The 20,389-nt window shown below is 46.3% G+C and overlaps 1 protein-coding gene across 1 annotated transcript in view; it reads right to left on the reverse strand.

The window, feature by feature from the left end:
- Positions 1-20,384, reverse strand: part of LOC117442744 (titin-like) — a gene marked incomplete at its 5' end in the record, with an annotated part of 210,055 nt that extends 189,671 nt beyond the window's left edge. Inside the window, 20 exon segments of the mRNA XM_071202478.1 lie at positions 1,841-2,101; positions 3,163-3,423; positions 3,684-3,947; positions 4,704-4,964; positions 5,445-5,705; positions 6,376-6,639; positions 7,288-7,560; positions 8,061-8,327; positions 10,525-10,806; positions 11,247-12,943; positions 13,021-13,189; positions 13,281-13,445; positions 13,532-13,764; positions 14,064-14,305; positions 16,844-17,071; positions 17,698-17,822; positions 18,477-18,619; positions 18,857-19,234; positions 19,362-19,431; positions 20,255-20,384. Coding sequence (XP_071058579.1) covers positions 1,841-2,101; positions 3,163-3,423; positions 3,684-3,947; positions 4,704-4,964; positions 5,445-5,705; positions 6,376-6,639; positions 7,288-7,560; positions 8,061-8,327; positions 10,525-10,806; positions 11,247-12,943; positions 13,021-13,189; positions 13,281-13,445; positions 13,532-13,764; positions 14,064-14,305; positions 16,844-17,071; positions 17,698-17,822; positions 18,477-18,619; positions 18,857-19,234; positions 19,362-19,431; positions 20,255-20,384 — 5,974 coding nt within the window.
- Positions 20,385-20,389: the final 5 nt, after the last annotated feature.

A 20,389-nucleotide genomic window follows, 5' to 3' on the forward strand; every position in this document is an offset into this window, starting at 1 on the left:
GGGACACTTAGTACTTCTGAAGATATCTACTAAGGGGGGGGACACTTAGTACTTCTGAAGATATCTACTAAGGGGGGGGGACACCTAGTACTTCTGAAGATATCTACTAAGGGGGGGGACACACTTAGTACTTCTTTATATATATCTACTGCGGGGGGGGACACTTAGTACTTCTGAAGATATCTACTAAGGGGGGGGACACTTAGTACTTCTGAAGATATCTACTAAGGGGGGGGACACTTAGTACTTCTGAAGATATCTACTAAGTGGGGGGGGGACACTTAGTACTTCTGAAGATATCTACTAAGGGGGGGGACACTTAGTACTTCTGAAGATATCTACTAAGGGGGGGGGGGGGGACACTTAGTACTTCTGAAGATATCTACTAAGGGGGGGGACACTTAGTACTTCTGAAGATATCTACTAAGGGGGGGGGGGGGACACTTAGTACTTCTGAAGATATCTACTAAGGGGGGGGGGACACTTAGTACTTCTGAAGATATCTACTAAGGGGGGGGATTCATTAACTCGGGAAGACTTTAAAACACGAGGGACACAGTCAGTATTCTCAGGATACGTCAGTGAGGGACTGGGCCCCCCACGTGGATTTAAAGGGATGGAAAGGCCTCGTGTTTGGCGCAGTCTCCTCACTCACAAGAGTTTGGGAAACATGTATTTTCTATTCAATACTTTCTGGTTATTCTGTTGAGAGGGAGAGATCCACACCCTGCACTCATCTGCCACCTGGTCTGTTGCTGTCCTGGCTCCAGATGGTGGACTGAGCTCCCCATCAGGACGGCAGAACGCTCACACACCTTCCAGACTGAAGCTCATCTCCTTCGACTCCACCTCGAGGATAGAACTGCTAACAAAGCTCTTATAGACTAACAAAGGGCTGGCTCCTCTAAAGCCAGCTGAGGAGCACTTGAAATGCCTGGCTCTATGAAACCTGATGTACTTTATGATTCTGTTTTCTTCAAGCTTGTGTCTTTTAGGTCGAACGCACTTATTGTAAGTCGCTCTGGGTAAAAGCCTCAGCTAAATGATCTGTCCTCCGTTATTATCTGTACTGGTGGCTGTGTGTCCTCTCTAGTCACACCATGGGGACGCTGTGACATCATGATGACATCATGCACACAGAAACCTAAGGATGTTTAGACCCCGTGAGAAAGCACTTCCTGATGTTTTATATGTTGAGTGATTTGAATGTCTTACGTACGGAAGAGGATGAGGGCCACAAGTGGAAACGTTTTGAGATCTGACCAAAAATTTAAAATAATTTGAGTTTTGAGAAAGAAGTCAGAAATCTAAGAAAAGAAATCTGAATTCTGAGATTTTTGGGAACATTTTTATTTAAAGAAATATAAGTTTTTTCTGACATTTTCAGAAAACAGTGAGATTTATTTGACTTTCAGAAAAAAAGGTTTTTTTCAGAATTCTGTGAAAAAAAGGCAGAATTATTATTTTCTGAAAATTTAGATTTTTTATACTTTCTTCTCAAAAATGGCAAAATTCAGACTTGTTTTATCTCAAGCAAATTAAAAGTTAAAACATTTATTTTTTTCCTGAAAATCTCAATAATCAGTTTGCTCCAAAGAATTCTGAAAAATACATATTTTTTTAATAAATACAATTTTCCCAAAACTTCAGAATTCAGATTTTTTTTCTTAGATTTCTGACTTTTTTTTCTCAAAACTGAATTTATTTTCTTCAGATCTCCAACATTACGTGTCTCGCTCGTCCTCTTCCGTTGTTAAGGGTGACGGTACATTCTGACTGAGCTTCCAGCCTCTCTCTCCTCAGACTCCATTGATTTCTTTAGATTGAATAAGAGTCTTACGGGTGACGGTGAGCTTGGCGGACACTCGGTCGTTCCCACACACGAACGTGTACTCGGTGGCGTCTTCGCGGCTCGTGTTGGTGATCTTCAGCTGGTGGAGTTTCCCCTGGACCACGATCCTGAACTTGTCGCTCATCTCGATGTCCACGCCGTTCTTCAGCCAGGTGGACGGCACGTTGAAGTGAGAGACCTCACACTCGAAGGACGCCGTGTGCGTCTCCGGCACCGAGACGCTCTTCAGAGGCTTGGTGACACGCAGGGCTAAAAGAGAAGAGAAGAGAAGAGGTACTTTATGGCACTCTTCAGAGGCTAGGTGACACGCAGGGCTAGAAGAGAAGAGGTACTTTATGGCACTCTTCAGAGGCTAGGTGACACGCAGGGCTAGAAGAGAAGAGAAGAGAAGAGGTACTTTATGGCGCTCTTCAGAGGCTAGGTGACACGCAGGGCTAAAAGAGAAGAGGTACTTTATGGCGCTCTTCAGAGGCTAGGTGACACGCAGGGCTAAAAGAGAAGAGAAGAGAAGAGGTACTTTATGGCACTCTTCAGAGGCTAGGTGACACGCAGGGCTAAAAGAGAAGAGGTACTTTATGGCGCTCTTCAGAGGCTAGGTGACACGCAGGGCTAAAAGAGAAGAGGTACTTTATGGCGCTCTTCAGAGGCTAGGTGACACGCAGGGCTAAAAGAGAAGAGGTACTTTATGGCGCTCTTCAGAGGCTAGGTGACACGCAGGGCTAGAAGAGAAGAGGTACTTTATGGCACTCTTCAGAGGCTAGGTGACACGCAGGGCTAGAAGAGAAGAGGTACTTTATGGCGCTCTTCAGAGGCTAGGTGACACGCAGGGCTAGAAGAGAAGAGGTACTTTATGGCGCTCTTCAGAGGCTAGGTGCCATCACACTCAGACGTCTGTGTCTCTACGGCACCATATCGGGAAAACTGACATTGCGATATGAAAAAATACAGGAATTGAAGACAAGACCGTTTTTTTTGTCCGCAAACCATCTTGAACTGTAATGCTACAATTGGTCTTTTTTTAACGATATTTAACCGGATGAAGGATTTTAGTCACGGACGTCTGGATCGTTAGTTACCATAGCAACGAGCTGAGCTAGCTCGGTTAGCTGTGATCTGATCGAGGGAGGTTGTGATTGGCGGTTTGCCGTGCGTGCAGAGCCTGCAGGGCACTCACTCGGTGCCTTTCCGTTTGCAGCGAGCAGCAGAAGAACTGCACCATGAGGTCATTTGCCTCCTTGATCTCTACCGTAAAGAGGCCATACGCGGCGCTGCAGGTGATTCAACTCTGTTACTATAGCAACAACAGTTACCCTCCACGGTGAGCGTGGCGCTGCACTGCAGGTGTCCCACCACGGCGCTGTACTCCCCGGCGAGGCTCTGGTCCACGTGCTGCAGAACCAGCTTGTGAGCTTTCCTCTCCGACAGGATCTGGACCTTCTCGCTGGTCTTCAGCTCCGAGCCGTTGAAGATCCATCGCACCGGGATGCCGTCGTGAGACAGGCTGAGCTCGAAGGAGGCGGTGCCGCCCAGAAGAGACGTCACGTCCTTTATCTTCTTCACGATCTTAATCGCTGCGGGACATATTGAAGGTTAAAACATGTCGATGCTAAACACGAGCGAGGTGTGAAGACGCCATCAGTGTGTGTGTTAGTATTATCTGATGGACGGTAGATATTATTTTGAATGTCGTAAATTAGAATATATTATTATTAGCAAATAAAAGCATATTGTAATTTTTTTAAATACAAAGAAATAAAAAGAAATAATAATAATGTAATAATGAAAACTATGAAGTAGTATTAGAATCCGTCATAGTCCCCGCCCCACTCACTCTCCACGTTGAGCCGGGCGTTGGCCGACAGCTTCCCCAGCTTGAAGGAGTAGACGCCCTCGTCCTGCGTGCTGCAGCTCTTCACCCTCAGAGTGTGCACGGCTCCCTCGGAGGACATCTGGAACTTGTGGCTGTTCTGCAGCTCCACTCCGTTCCTGATCCACTGCGAGCCCTTCACCCCGCTGTGCGTCAGCTCCAGGGAGAACACCGAGTCCTGGGTCTCCGTCACCGTCTGGTTCCTCAGGGTCTTCTTCATCTTCACCGCTGCAGGTCAGAACACAGAGACCATCAGGATCACCACCAGGGGGCGCCAGAGGGACCGTCCCCTCAAAGCAGCATATATTAACACAGGGACCACACGGCGTCTCGAGGCTTTAAATAGTCCGAAAGCCACACTAAATGTTTTATTTGTAATCCACTACGCTCCCAAACTCTGGCAAATACTCGAAAAATGTGTATTATTAGTAATAATATAAGAAAACAAAGCTCTTAATTAGCATATCCCCCTTTTACTGTCTTTATATTTTATTAATTTCTTCTATTTTGTATAATTGTTCTTTATTTATTTTTACATAATTTTATTGATTCATTTTTTAATTTATTATATTTATCATTTCTTCCAATTAATAATATATTTATATTTTTATTTGATGTGCAGATGAACATGTGTCCTGCAGGGGGCACCAGAGGGACACTAAAGACCTTCAAAGTAGTCAAAAGTATATCTTTATATATTTTAAGTAAAGACACATGTGGTATCTTTCATCCCAAGTTGTGGCGCATTTATATAAATAAATAAAATGATAATATTTGTAGGTAAAAACCCTGAAGAAAAAAAAGTATCATTTTTATTTTTATTTCGGAATTATGAGATTTTTGGAAAAAATTGTAAAACATTTTTTTTAAGTAAAGTCAGAATTTCGGGGAAAAAGTCAGATTTTTCAGAAAAAATATATGACTTCTGAATTCTGACTGTTACTCACCCTCCACCCCCCCCTCTCTGTTGTTGTTGTAACTCACCCTCCACCCTCAGGGTGGCGCTGGTCTTGGAGCTGGACACCTGGTAGCTGTACTCTCCCACGTCCTGCGGCCTGGTGATGAAGATGAGCAGCCGGCGGACGCAGCCCTTCGTCTCGCTCGTCACGTTGTCATTGAAGTGGACCGGCTGACCTTCTCTCAGCCAGCAACCTTCAGCTGAGGCGTTGGCGACCTCGCACTCCAGCGCCGCCGTCTGGGACTCAGCCACCGTCACGTCCTGCAGAGGCACCGTGATGGCGCCCCCTGGAGGAGGAACACGGAAACACGGGGTCAGGACTCAGCGCTTTCTCTTATCAGGTAGAAACGGAATATTATCAAGAGGAACTTTTCTCTGGTGATCTTTCTTAGTTTTCTTATTGGAACTGTATCCATTTAATACCAGAATTAATTCAACAACAAAAAAGTATCGTGACAATAGTGACATTTACCAATTTAATTAAGTATTTTTCAGGTTCATTTTCTGATTTTTTGAAACAATAATTAAACTCTCTAATTTGAGAAGTCTGTTTTTTGATCGGATATTATTATTATATTATACTATTATAGGAAATCTACCATTTTAACATTAGAACATGTTGAAGTTGTTGAAGTCTGGTAAATGCACTTATTTCATCTCAGCGAATAATAAGTGTTGATCCTAAAGGAACCTCATCTCCGTCAGCCCTCCCCTGCTCTCCGTTATATCACATTGACTCTCGATACGGTCTAAGAGCTGCAGTGTACCGGAGACGGTGAGTTTGGCGCTGCACGTTTTCTCTCCGGCGTGGAAGCTGTACGCTCCCTCTTCGTCCTTCATGGTGTTGACGACGGTCAGAGAGTGCTTCTTGCCGCTGGACTCCATCTTGTATTTGGGTCCGGCTTTGAGCGGCTGGTTCCTGAAGGTCCAGAGCGGGTCAATGCCGGCGTGGGAAACCTCCACGCTGAAGGTCACGTTCTGAGACTCGGAGCACACCTTATCGTCCATCTTCTTCACGATGTGCACCTCTGAGGGAAACACAGCAGGGGGGGTTACCAAAGTCATTATTCAGATCTTAAATGATAGACTTTTTTAAAAATACTGTCTCTCGAAAAAGCCTGTCGGGAAGTGCCGAAAATATGTTTCAAAATCATCCGTAGCTGTTTTAGAAATGCCTTAACAACTTTTATAATTCCCAAGATACAGTTAAAATCCTGATATCCTATGAAACTACCAATCAGACGAGTCCATTGACAATGAGCAGGTCTTGGTAGCTTGTTGGGAACTTCCCTAAAAGACGCTCCAATGTTAGGCTGATCTGGCGGAAAAAAAAGCTAATATTTTTGAAAAAAAGGCCGTTAAATAAGAAACATTTGACGAATCCATTGCCTTCAGATTTGTCCCTCTAGCTTGTCTGGAAGTGCACAACAAGAATTGCTCGATTGCACGTATCAACACTCCTGTGTTCATAATGCTGTAGCGGACTCATTTCTTAAGTGAGAGTGAGAATTCGGACACAGAATGAAACAAAAGATGCAACCAAATCCATTGAAACCGTCAATGTTTCCTTGTCTTGTCAGGAAGTGTCCTAAATAGGTTTCAAAGTTAGGCTTGTTCTGTTGAACCATCGCTCTAGCTAAAGGACACAGATCTGGGATCAGGAGCCAAGAGGAGGATTTCTGAAGGGTGGAATCTTACTTTGTACGGAGAGGCTGCAGCTGGTGTCCACCTTCCCGACCACCAGCTTGTATCGGCCCTGGTCCGAGGCGAAGGTCCGGTTGAAGACGAGCCTCTGCTTGGATCCCTTCGACACCATCTGCAGCCGATCGCTGGCCGTCAGCAGCTTCTCGTTCAGGTACCACTTCACCGAGAGAACGTCCTGCGCCGAGATCTTCGCCTCCAGCACCGCCTTGGTGCCTTCGACGGAGGAAACGTCCTTCAGCGGGTTCACGATGTCGATCGCTGCGAGGAAGGAGACGGACAGACAATCAATGATCTGACGCCAGACACTAAAGACGACCGAAGAAAACTAAAGATAACTGAGATCAAACCAACAATAAACTAAATCAAACCCAGAAAACTAAGATAAATCTAAATAAAATCTGCATAAAACCAAAGAAAACTAAAGATAACTGAGATCAAACCAACCAAAAACGATATAAAACCAAGAAAAACTAACCGTACCAAAGAAAACAGATAAAACTAAAGAAAATCTGAATAAATCTAAACAAAACCAACGAAAGCCAAAGAAAACTCAGGATAACTAAGAGAAAAGAAGGACATGAGAAATCCAAGAAAAGCTACAAGTCCAAATGAAAACTAATGAAATCTGCATGACCTCAGGACGAATGCAAAGAGAACCAGGATACAATCAACAAGTCCAACGGACACGAAATGAAAGCAAAGAGAATCCCAATAGAACAGCAGTCACGGTCCAGAATGCCCCAGACTCCCCAGAATGCCCCAGACTCCCCAGAATGCCCCAGACTCCCCAGAATGCCCCAGAATCTCCAGACTCCCCAGAATGCCCCAGAATGCCCCAGACTCCCCAGAATGCCCCAGAATCCCCAGAATCCCCAGAACGCCCCGGAAGCCGCGAGCGCCACTCACTCTGCACGCTGAGCTTCCCGGAGGTGGAGATGTCCTGAGCCGGCACGATGAAGGCGTACGAGGCAGCGTCCTCGCGGCTCACGTTCTCCAGCAGCAGCTTGTGGATCTGTTTGTCGATGACGATGTGGACCCGGTCCGAGGCGATGACGGCTGTCCCGTTCTTCATCCAGCTGCCCTCCACGTTCTCCTGGGAGAAGCGGACCTCCAGCTGAGCGATGTCGCCCTCACACACCGTCAGGTCGCTGAGCGGCTGCAGCAGGGTGACCGGGCGCACTGCGGGCGATAACCAGATGTTATAATAACCAAGACTACAGATAGATATAGACTTTACACAGACGACGTTATTATCTCAGGGCGCATCCCCGTCACCAGGCGCACCGCGGGGCGATAAACACCGCATGTTATCCTAATGTGTCCAAATGTGTCCAAATGTGTCCAAATGTGTCCAAATGATATCTAAAAGTGATATAAATGTTATCTAAAAGTGATATACATGTTATCTAAAAGCTATCCAAATGATATCAAAATCCAAGTTAGAACAATATGAGTGTAGGCAAAATGTGTGCAAAGATGTGAAGTATTGTGGAGCTACAGGGATTATTCTTCAGACTTGACAAACATCCTTGTTTGGTACAGATACTCTTTAACAAATCACAACATGATCATTCTAATAATTTGAGTCAATGATAATGTGAGTAAGGTTATTCCCAAATGATATCACAATTGCGATATCAGTCATAATAATCCCAGTTGGTTAGGCGTCTTATGCTTACGCTTCATCTTCAGGGAGGCGCTGGTCTTCAGCTCTCCACACACAAAGGTGTATTTCCCCTGGTCTGTCTTCTTCACGTCTTTGACGGACAGGGATTGGCGTCCTCTGCGGGAGGAAATGACGTATTTGCTGCTGGGGGAGATCTCCTTGTCTCCGAAGAACCAGCTGCCCTCAGTGTCTTCACGAGAAAGCTCCACCTCGAAGTCTCCGGAGTAGGTCTCCGGCACCTCGATGTTCTCCAGGTGCTTTTTCAGCTCCAGGGCAGCACCTGGGTACAGAAAGGTATCAAACACCATCACACACCAAGATACAACCAAACTCAACTCAAGAAAGACAAAGAAAAACTAAACAATGATAAAACAAAAGAAATGAAATAAATGTGAGTAAGTAAACTAAGAATAAAGCCAAAGAAAACCAAAGTAAACTAAGATAAAACCAAACTAAACAACCAGGACAAAAATCAAGAGAAATAAAGAAAGAGCGAAATAACTGTATAAAATCAAAGACGAAATGTGATAACAAAAGAACAAGTTACAACTAAAGTGAACCAGGATCAAACTAAAGAATACCAAAGAAGACTCAGGTAAGAACCACCAAAACCTAAATAAACCAAAGAAGCTAAAGAAAAACCTAAGAAATCTAAGAAAAACCAAAGAAATCTAAGAAAAACTTAAGAAATCTAAGAAAAACCTAAGAAATCAAAGAAAAACCAAAGAAATCTAAGAAAAACTTAAGAAATCAAAGAAAAACCTAAGAAATCAAAGAAAAACCAAAGAAATCTAAGCAAAAACAAAGAAATCAAAGAAAAACAAAGAAATCAAAGAAAAACCAAAGAAATCTAAGAAAAACCAAAGAAATCTAAGAAAAACTTAAGAAATCAAAGAAAAACCTAAGAAATCTAATAAAAACCTAAGAAATCAAAGAAAAACCTAAGAAATCAAAGAAAAACCTAAGAAATCAAAGAAAAACAAAGAAATCAAAGAAAAAACAAAGAAATCTAAGAAAAACCTAAGAAATCAAAGGAAAACCTAAGAAATCAAAGAAAAACCAAAGAAATCTAAGAAAAACCTAAGAAATAAAAAAATTTAAAAAATCTAAGAAAACCTAAGAAATCTAAGAAAACCTAAGAAATTAAAGAAAAACCTAAGAAATCTAATAAAAACCTAAGAAATCAAAGAAAAACCTAAGAAATCTAAAAAAAAACAAAGAAATCTAAAAAAAAACAAAGAAATATATTTTTTTTAAAAATCTAAGAAAACCTAAGAAATTAAAGAAAAACCTAAGAAATCAAAGAAAAACCTAAGAAATCTAATAAAAACCTAAGAAATCAAAGAAAAAATCTAAAAAAAAACAAAGAAATATATTTTTTTTAAAAATCTAAGAAAACCTAAGAAATTAAAGAAAAACCTAAGAAATCTAAGAAAAACCAAAGAAATCTAAGAAAAACCTAAGAAATCTAAGAAAAACCTAAGAAATCAAAGAAAAACCTAAGAAATCTAAGAAAAACCAAAGAAATCTAAGAAAAACCTAAGAAATCTAAGAAAAACCAAAGAAATCTAAGAAAAACTTAAGAAATCTAAGAAAAACCTAAGAAATCAAAGAAAAACCAAAGAAATCTAAGAAAAACCTAAGAAATCAAAGAAAAACCTAAGAAATCAAAGAAAAACCAAAGAAATCTAAGAAAAACCTAAGAAATCAAAGAAAAACCTAAGAAATCAAAGAAAAACCAAAGAAATATATTTTTTTTTAAAATCTAAGAAAACCTAAGAAATTAAAGAAAAACCTAAGAAATCTAATAAAAACCTAAGAAATCAAAGAAAAACCTAAGAAATCTAAAAAAAAACAAAGAAATCTAAAAAAAAACAAAGAAATATATTTTTTTTAAAAATCTAAGAAAACCTAAGAAATTAAAGAAAAACCTAAGAAATCAAAGAAAAACCTAAGAAATCTAATAAAAACCTAAGAAATCAAAGAAAAAATCTAAAAAAAAACAAAGAAATATATATTTTTTAAAAATCTAAGAAAACCTAAGAAATTAAAGAAAAACCTAAGAAATCTAATAAAAACCTAAGAAATCAAAGAAAAACCTAAGAAATCTAAAAAAAAACAAAGAAATCTAAAAAAAAACAAAGAAATCTAAAAAAAAACAAAGAAATCAAAGAAAATCAAAGAAATCTAAGAAAAAACAAAGAAATCTAAGAAAACCTAAGAAATCAAAGAAAAACCAAAGAAATATATATTTTTTAAAAATCTAAGAAAACCTAAGAAATTAAAGAAAAACCTAAGAAATCTAAGAAAAACCAAAGAAATCTAAAAAAAAACAAAGAAATCAAAGAAAAACAAAGAAATCAAAGAAAATCTAAGAAAACCAAAGAAATCCGAGATGAAACCAAAGAAAAGGAAAGGAAGCCAAAGATCATCATAAGAAACTAAGCCATGATAACCCATGAAGGGACTCTCAGTACCTTCTACGTGGAGCCGGGCGCTCGTCCTGATGCTCTCCTCGTCTATAACCACACACGAGTATTCTGCGGCGTCCTTCATCTGGATCACCAGCACCGACAGGAAGTGGACCTTTCTGTCAGAGTGCATCCTGTACTTGTCTCCGGAGAAGATCTCCATGTTGTTCTTCAGCCATTTGACTTTGACGAAGGGCTCGTTGGTCTCGCACTCGAACGTCATTATGGTGTCCTTCTCGTTGGCGCTGGTGTCCTCCAGCTTCTGGATGAAGTTCACCACTGCCTTGGCTGCAACGAGGAAATACCACGTTAGAGTCCGACTTTAATTAGGATTCACGCCTCGTTTGCTCACATGTTTAGTTTTGAGTCTGCAGCCCCGATAGTTTAGACTGGGGAACCCCTTCCGTCTCTTCCATGGCACTCACAAATCATTTCAAGTATTTAAAAGGTAGACACATCTTTCTGATCCCGTTTTGTTGTGCTCTTCAACGAAAACCCAAAAACAATGTCCAGTTAACTTTTTATAAAAGATTGTTTGGCAGTCAGAAACCTTGGAGGCTTTAGGGTGAAAGTAAAACCAACACAAGAAGGTGAACACCATCTGGGTATACAGACTAAGAAAGATGGATTTGTAACGTACCACCAGTACCTGGGAGGTTTCCAGACAGTTTCACTGGTTTGACTCGGACTCGTACACTGAGCTGGAGATATGTGTTAACGTGTCTTACCTTGCACCAGCAGGAAGGCGTGGCTGGAGGCCTCCCCGGCGACGTTCACGGCTTTGACCATGATGCTGGCGGAGTCCTCTGCGGTCACGTCTCTGATCACCAGTTCACACAGGTGGTCCTCCGGCCAGTACCAGAAGACACGCTCCGTCTTCTCCACCAGGACGCCGTTCTTGAACCACTGGACCTCGGGCTCCGGTCTGCCGACGACTCTCAGTGTGAAGCGAACCTCGTCCATCGGAGCGACGGTCTTGCTCGTGATGCGTTCGAGGATCTTCGGTGCCTCCATGCTCGGGGAGAGCTGGACCCTCTCGGGCTTGTAGGTGGGGATGGTGATTTGTCCCTGTTCCTCCAACAACTTCCTCTCTGCTTCCTCCTTCTCCTTCAGTCTGTGAAGCAGGTCGTCTTTAGTCTTCTTCAGCAGGTCCTCGTAGGAGTCGTCCCTCTTGCGGGACTTGAGGTCCACAGCGGAGATGGACTCGTAGAACCCTTCCTCCGTCCTGCGCTTGAACTTGCTCTTCAGTTCGTCTGTCTCCTCCGAAGTCTTCTCGTGAACCACTCTCTGGGTCTTGCGCAGTTTAACCACCTCCCGGTCCTGCGCTGACTCGCTGGTCTGATCCACTTTCATCACGTCAAACCCGACTCTGCCGGGGTCTTGAGCCGCCTCTGCAGCTTTCTGTTCTGGCGCGCGGCGCAGCACGGATCTGAAGTCCTCCTTCTGTTGGATCTCGATCTTCACCGTGTGCTCAGTCGTGCCGAGAGGATTGTCTGCAACCACCCTGACCTCGCCGGTGTCGTAGGACTTCACGTCGACGATCTCCAGGTAGTAGATACCGTCGTACTTGAGTCTGTATCTCTTGCTTTTGCGGATGAGTTGCCCGTTGAGGTACCAGTTGACCTTTGGTAACGGGTAACCGGTGACTCTGCAGCGGAATCGGGCGATTTCGCCTTCATAGGCTCTGGCGGCTTCCGGAAGAAGCACGATCTCAGGTTTGCTCTTTTCATATTCGTCATCAGTGGTGACGCCTGTAGGTCCGCCCTCGTGAGCAATGCGCTCAAACTCTTCCATCCGGTGTCCGCCCTTCCTGCCTTCGGGGAGCTGAGTCTCCTCAACCAGGCCTTTCTCGTCCTTCACGATCAGCGTGGCGGACGTCTGGTCCGCCCCGTACTTGTTTGTGGCTCTGCAGGTGACGACGCCGCTGTCTCTGGCGTACGCCTCTTCGTAGTCCAGACTGCAGTATCCGAACTCGTTGACCATGCGCAGCCTGTTGGCCGCCTCCAGGGGTTTCCCGTCATGCAGCCACTCCACCACCATGGTGGGGTCTCCGATGGGCGTCAGCCGGCACTCGAAGTGAGCCGGGCTCGAGCGCTTCATCCGGATGGAGGTCAGCTTCTTCTTGAACTGAGGCTTCTGCTGCTTCTCTTTGTCGTACAGGTCGCCCTCCTCCCACTGGTCCTGGCCGTAGCGCTGGTGCAGGGGCTCCAGCTCGGGCGCTGCGATGTCCTTAGCTTTGTAGGTTCCTTTGGTGATAATGTGCCTCCTCTCGGCTGGAGGAGCGGCGAAGTCCACCTCCACGTTGACCCTGCAGCGGGTGGTGTCCCTGCCGGCCTTGTTGATAGCGGTCGCTGTGTACCAGGCGCTGTCTGCGCCTGAGGACGATGGGATCTGGAATTTGGCCTGTCCTTTAGTTCCCTCAATCCTGAAATGCAGATATATTGATCAGCACAAACTGCTCTCAGGGGTCAGAGGATCAAAGACCACCTCAGAGACACTTACTTGATATGTGGGTGCTTCTGTGGGGAGATGATGTCGCTGTTCTTCAGCCAGACGATGTCGGGCAGGGGGTTTCCGATGGCTTTGACAGCCAGCTCCACCAGAGTGCCCTGCTTCACCGTGAGGTTCTTCAGCTTCTCAATGAACTGAGGACGTGTCAGACTTTCACGAGCTGCGGAGGGGGAGATACAAAAGGCAGAGATCCCTTAATAACATTGAACTGTGCCATCGCAAGTATTTGCTTATATCTGTTTCTGACGTACCTTCCACAGTGAGCGTCAGAGCGATGGAGGTGCGTCCGGCTCGGTTCTGGGCGATCACGGTCCACTCTCCGGAGTCCTGTGGCATGGCGGGGACGATGATCAGGGACTGGATACCGTCCTCTTTAACCACTATCTTGTGTGTGTAGTCATTTCCAACTTGTTGTCCTGGGAAGACACGGATACAACGGTTTTAGGGGCGGCAGAAGCAACAGATAGAGCCGAGTCTTTCTAGAATAGGTTGTTTCTCTCACCGTTGTGGAACCAGAATGTGTCGGGCATCGGTCTGCCGACGACCTTCAGGTCAAATCTGGCGGTCTGCCCCTCGGAGCATTTGACGGAGGAAGGTTTGAGGACGAACACGGGTTTGTAGAGTCTCTCCAGCTGAGCCTCGTCGGTGTCGTCCAGCCGGCGGGACGGAGAGCGTCCGGGCGAACGGCTGGCAGAGCGTCCAGGAGACCGGCTCATAGAGCGAGGAGACGAGGATCTGAGGAGGCGGAAAAATCAACAAGTCAATGGAGGAGTCTGCTTGGTTCAGGTCATGAAGGCAGACAGATACAATGCAGGCTATTGCTCGTTCAGATCTCATGGTACACCAACTCAAGACTTTATTTCACTAACTTTGTCTTTGATTTCTACCAAGTGCTAGCATTAGCCTCAGTAGCACACAAAGACAGTCAGAACACTTTCAGGCATTCTCATTCTGAATATGACAAAAGAATAGTCTGAGTGTCAGTATGAAGAGGGGAGGTGTAATGGTGATATCTGTAGGTGAAAGTGTTGTACCTGATCCTCTGCATGGCCGGTTGGGGGGTGTATCTCTGGGGGGTCACGGTTCCGGACGGCTCCACGTAGAGCTTCCCGGAGCTGACGGAGTTCCCCTTCATGTTGCTGGCGAAGGCGGTGTAGACGCCCTCGTCCTCCGGCTGCACCACAGGGAGGCGCAGGCTGGCTCGTCCGTCCTGGAGAACCTCCATCTGGTGGCGGCCGCCGGCACGCAGACGCTGCCCGTCTTTGAACCAGGCGATCTGCAGGAGAATACTCACAGTTTAATAAAGCCAGGCTTCAGGTTTCAAAGGTCACCTATTGTGCAAGATCCACTCCGTTTTCTCCGTGTGTACAGAGAGAGTCTTTACACAGAGGGGACACATGTCTCTTCTACATCAACATGTGTCCAGAGAGAGAGTCTTTACACAGAGGGGACACATGTCTCTTCTACATCAACATGTGTACAGAGAGAGAGTCTTTACACAGAGGGGACACATGTCTCTTCTACATCAACATGTGTACAGAGAGAGAGTCTTTACACAGAGGGGACACATGTCTCTTCTACATCAACATGTGTCCAGAGAGAGAGTCTTTACACAGAGGGGACACATGTCTCTTCTACATCAACATGTGTCCAGAGAGAGTGTCTTTACACAGAGGGGACACATGTCTCTTCTACATCAACATGTGTACAGAGAGAGAGTCTTTACACAGAGGGGACACATGTCTCTTCTACATCAACATGTGTACAGAGAGAGTGTCTTTACACAGAGGGGACACATGTCTCTTCTACATCAACATGTGTCCCCTCTGTGTAAAGAGAGAGTGTCTTTACACAGAGGGGACACATGTCTCTTCTACATCAACATGTGTCCAGAGAGAGTCTTTACACAGAGGGGACACATGTCTCTTCTACATCAACATGTGTACAGAGAGAGTCTCTTTACACAGAGGGGACACATGTCTCTTCTACATCAACATGTGTCCAGAGAGAGAGTCTTTACACAGAGGGGACACATGTCTCTTCTACATCAACATGTGTCCAGAGAGAGAGTCTTTACACAGAGGGGACACATGTCTCTTCTACATCAACATGTGTCCCCTCTGTGTAAAGAGAGAGTGTCTTTACACAGAGGGGACACATGTCTCTTCTACATCAACATGTGTACAGAGAGAGTGTCTTTACACAGAGGGGACACATGTCTCTTCTACATCAACATGTGTCCCCTCTGTGTAAAGAGAGAGTGTCTTTACACAGAGGGGACACATGTCTCTTCTACATCAACATGTGTACAGAGAGAGTCTTTACACAGAGGGGACACATGTCTCTTCTACATCAACATGTGTCCAGAGAGAGAGTCTTTACACAGAGGGGACACATGTCTCTTCTACATCAACATGTGTCCCCTCTGTGTAAAGAGAGAGTGTCTTTACACAGAGGGGACACATGTCTCTTCTACATCAACATGTGTCCCCTCTGTGTAAAGAGAGAGTGTCTTTACACAGAGGGGACACATGTCTCTTCTACATCAACATGTGTCCAGAGAGAGTGTCTTTACACAGAGGGGACACATGTCTCTTCTACATCAACATGTGTCCAGAGAGAGTGTCTTTACACAGAGGGGACACATGTCTCTTCTACATCAACATGTGTCCAGAGAGAGTCTTTACACAGAGACACAGAGGGGACACATGTCTCTTCTACATCAACATGTGTCCCCTCTGTGTAAAGAGAGAGTGTCTTTACACAGAGGGGACACATGTCTCTTCTACATCACCATGTGTACAGAGAGAGTCTCTTTACACAGAGGGGACACATGTCTCTTCTACATCAACATGTGTCCCCTCTGTGTACAGAGAGAGTCTCTTTACACAGAGGGGACACATGTCTCTTCTACATCAACATGTGTCCCCTCTTCAACAGGTAACCCCCCCCTCCCACCTTATCACCTCCTAGAGCACCATTAGGCGCTTTCACACCGGAGTACTTTTCCCGTTTAGTTCCGATAGTGCCTGGAATGTTGCGTTCACACCAAAAAGAGAACTCAGTTCAGAGAACTCTTACCCCATCTTTAGCGCCTGCTAGAGAGGTGGAGCATGGCTGGGCGGATTGCAAACCACGCCCCTGTAAAGCCCCGTAAAACTGTTGTGAAGCCGCCATTTTATTTCCCTTGCATTAGCATTATTAGCATTAGCTCCGCGCAGAGAGACTAGCTTATGGCAACACAAAAGAAACCATGGGAGCGGGGGAGATGAGGAGGTGTCGGCGTTCTGGCAATTTACTCGGAAGGCTTCAGTAGAAGCTGCTGGGAGTCCCAGCAGCTTCTACTGAAGCCTTCCCCAACTCCGGGGACTTCCGGCCGGGGCCTCCGGGTGGCAGTATACGCCGTGAAGCTGTTTGCGGCCTGCCAGTAAACCCAAAGCAGAAGAAGAAGAAGTGATGTCAGTGGCTTCATTTGCCTAATCTTCCCTCAGGGACTTATTCCGGTGTGAACGCGATCTGCACTCAGTTCATGGGGGAACTAAGTGCAGGGAACTAAGTACGGCAAAGTACTTGGAGTGAAAGCGGCCATTGGGTTCTTTGTAACCAGATGTCTCTCAGAGGCGCGTGGGGAGGGGCTCCTTATTCTCATCTAAAGTAACACCCAGAGAATCAGCACTGTGGAAACAGGGCTGAAACAGAGGGGATTATGGGTAATGCTGCAAAGATCTGTCTGGTGTTTCAGCCAATCAGAGACAGGCTCTGGATATATCTGAGCCCTGGGATGTACTGATGAAGAGGAGGAGGACCAGCGCACCTTCGGCAGGGGGGTCCCGCTCATCTGGCAGTGGAAGGTGGCTCCCATGCCGTCGACGATCCTGTAGTTTTTGACGGGCGTCTGGAAGGCGGGCTGCACGGCTTCGTGCTCGGCCACCGTCACCATCAGCTCTCCGTCCTCCCTCACCATCTCTGTGTAGCTGATCCTCAGGATCCGCAGCTGCACCTCCTGGATGATCCGCTCCTCGAAGGAGGAGATCAGGAACTCCTGAGGAGGAGGAGGAGGAGGAGGAGGAGGAGGAGGAGGAGGAGGAGGAGGAGGAGGAGGAGGAGGAGGGGAGAGGAGGAGGAGGAGAGGAGGAGGAGGAGGAGGAGGAGGAGGAGGAGGAGAGGAGGAGGAGGAGGAGGAGGAGGAGGAGGAGGAGGAGAGGAGGAGGAGAGGAGGAGGAGGTTAGGGCACGCAGAGCAGGGTGTCTCAAACCTTTCACACCAAGGACACTCAACCAATAGAAAAACGCTCGCGGACCACCTAACTCCACAAATATCCAAAATCACATCGTTTTTCTAGAACAGATTACAAATCGCCTGAACATGCTACAAACAAGCGGCAGCACGTGGGACGAAGGTGTTGCTCTGGGCTGTATCATGCCATCGAAAGTGAAACTTCAGCTCGCTCCCTTGCGGAGATATTCCCGCGAGAGTGCGGAAAACTTAAATGTATTTATTTATTTCAAATGTGAAATGTTACCAATACACTCACGGACCACTAGGGGGCGCTCACGGAGCACCAGTGGTCCGTGGACCACTAGGGGGCGCTCACGGACCACTAGGGGGCACTCACTGACCACTAGGGGGCGCTCACGGACCAGTGGTCTGACGTAGAGGGTAACGTACCGTTTCTGAGACGAAGCTCATGGGCGTGGTGACCCTCCGCTGCTCCATCTCGTGCACCGACAGCACCGCCGCCACTTCAGTTTTATAGGTCACGTCCTGTTGCAACATGTAGGCGTCATATTCCTCTGCACACACACACACACACACACACACACACACACACACACACACACACACACACACACACACACACACACACACACACACACACACACACACACACACACACACACACAACACACACACACACACAACACACACACACACACACACACACACACACACACACACACATACACACGTGAGACTCCGACCAATAGGACAAGATAGGACTTTATTTACCCAGCAGCGTGATGATAAAACACCAAGGGAGAGGGAGAGGGGGAGGAGAGGGAGAGGGAGAGGAGAGGAAGAGGGAGAGGACGATGGAGAGGGAGAGGAAGAGGAAGAGGAAGAGGAGTGGAGAGGAGAGAGAGGGAGAGGGACGAGGCGATGGAGAGGGATGAGGAGATGGAGAGGACGAGGTAGAGGGAGAGGAGAGGAGAGGACGATGGAGAGGGAGAGAGGAGAGGGAGAGGGGGAGGAGAGGGGGAGGGGGGAGAGGGAGAGGGGGGGGAGGGGGGGAGGGGGGAGGAGAGGGAGAGGGGGGGAGAGGGGGAGGGGGGAGAGGGAGAGGATGAGGGGGATGAGAGGGGGAGGGGGATGAGAGGGGGAGGGGGGAGAGGGGGTGGGAGAGGGGGATGAGAGGGGGAGGGGGGAGGAGAGGGGGTGGAGCGTACCTTCCTCCAGCAGCCGCGCCGTGGCAGAGCTCTCTCCGTGCGCGTTCCTCAGGCAGACGGAGTAGTCTCCTGCATCGTCGGCGAAGGTCATGGTGATCTCCAGCCTGCACTCCCCAGTGTCCTTGCTGTAGGCCACTTTGTACCTGAAGGAGCATGAGCAGCACTTTAGTCTTTAACCACGAACAGCAGCTATATCTGTCTGTTACAGAGTGCACGTGATGGTGCATGTGTGTGCACGTGATGGTGCACGTAAAGGTGATCTACATTTTAAAATATAGAAATTGAAACAAGAAGAATTTCAATTTCTTTTCAGAACTTGAAATATGTTCTCAAAATGTCCCTTTTCCTCAGGGTGTGACTGATGGATCAGAAACGCGTACCGGTATCCGGCGGTGAGGGGCACGCCGCCCTTCTTCCAGACGATGTGAGGCCTGGGGCTTCCTGCCACCTGGCACTCGAACACCACGGCGCCTCCTTCCACCAGCTTCTGAGCGCTGGGTTCCCTGATGAAGGAGGGCGGGGCGACCTCGCCCGACACCACCTCCGTCACCACGGCGCCTCCTTCCACCGGCTTCTGAGCGCTGGGTTCGCTGATGAAGGAGGGCGGGGCGACCTCGCCCGACACCACCTCCGTCACCACGGCGCCTCCTTCCACCGGCTTCTGAGCGCTGGGTTCGCTGATGAAGGAGGGCGGGGCGACCTCGCCCGACACTGCCTCCGTCACCACGACCGTCACCACGCTCTGCTCCGTGCACACACTGAGGGACAAAATGTCAGTTTCTTCTCAAAATTGGAAATATTTTCACAATTTCACTTTTTTCATAATTTAGCTTTCACTAACATGAACCTGCACATGGGGAGAATGGAGCCTCTTTAACAACTCACGTTTTCTCCTGAGTCATTCCCATTTCAGTCACAGTCGTCGTTTCCTCTCTGCTCTCAATCTCCTCTGACACTGCAACAGAAACGGCATGTTATGTTTAGCACCAATTTTTTTTTTTTTATTCACTTTTATTTTGAAGAACAAGCTTTCTGTAAGAATGCAGTCACCTTTTCAGGCTTTTATTTTGAAAACCAGCCTCATCCTAAACTTCGAGTTAGAATAAAGAGACTTTTATTTTGAAAACCAGCCTCATCCTGGGCTTCGAGTTAGAATAAATAGACTTTTATTTTGAAAACCAGCCTCATCCTGGGCTTCGAGTTAGAATAAAGAGACTTTTATTTTGAAAACCAGCCTCATACTAAACTTCGAGTTAGAATAAAGCGACTTTTATTTAGAAAACCAGCCTCATCCTGGGCTTCGAGTTAGAATAAAGAGACTTTTATTTTGAAAACCAGCCTCATCCTAAACTTCGATTTAGAATAAAGAGACTTTTATTTTGAAAACCAGCCTCATCCTAAACTTCGATTTAGAATAAAGAGACTTTTATTTTGAAAACCAGCCTCATTCTAAACTTCGAGTTGGAATAAAGACACTTTTATTTTGAAAACTAGCCTCATCCTGGGCTTCGAGTTAGAATAAAGAGACTTTTATTTTGAAAACCAGCCTCATCCTAAACTTCGAGTTAGAATAAAGAGACTTTTATTTTGAAAACCAGCCTCATACTAAGCTTCGAGTTAGAATAAAGAGACTTTTATTTTGAAAACCAGCCTCATACTAAGCTTCGAGTTAGCATAAGGAGACTTTTATTTTGAAAACCAGCCTCATCTTAACTTTCTGTAAGAATTCAGTAACTTTTGTATGCTTTTATGTTGAAAAACCAGCCTCCTCCCGTTACCTTTGACCAGCAGGTAGCAGGAGGTGCTGATGGTGCCCGCCTCGCTGGTGGCGGTGCAGGTGAAGCGCCCGCTGTCCTCTGCGAAGGCCTCTCTGATCACCATGCGGGCGAAGCCGGCGCTGAAGGTGAGCTGGA

Source organism: Pseudochaenichthys georgianus, unplaced genomic scaffold, assembly GCF_902827115.2.
Source record: "Pseudochaenichthys georgianus unplaced genomic scaffold, fPseGeo1.2 scaffold_465_arrow_ctg1, whole genome shotgun sequence".
NCBI lineage: Eukaryota > Metazoa > Chordata > Actinopteri > Perciformes > Channichthyidae > Pseudochaenichthys > Pseudochaenichthys georgianus.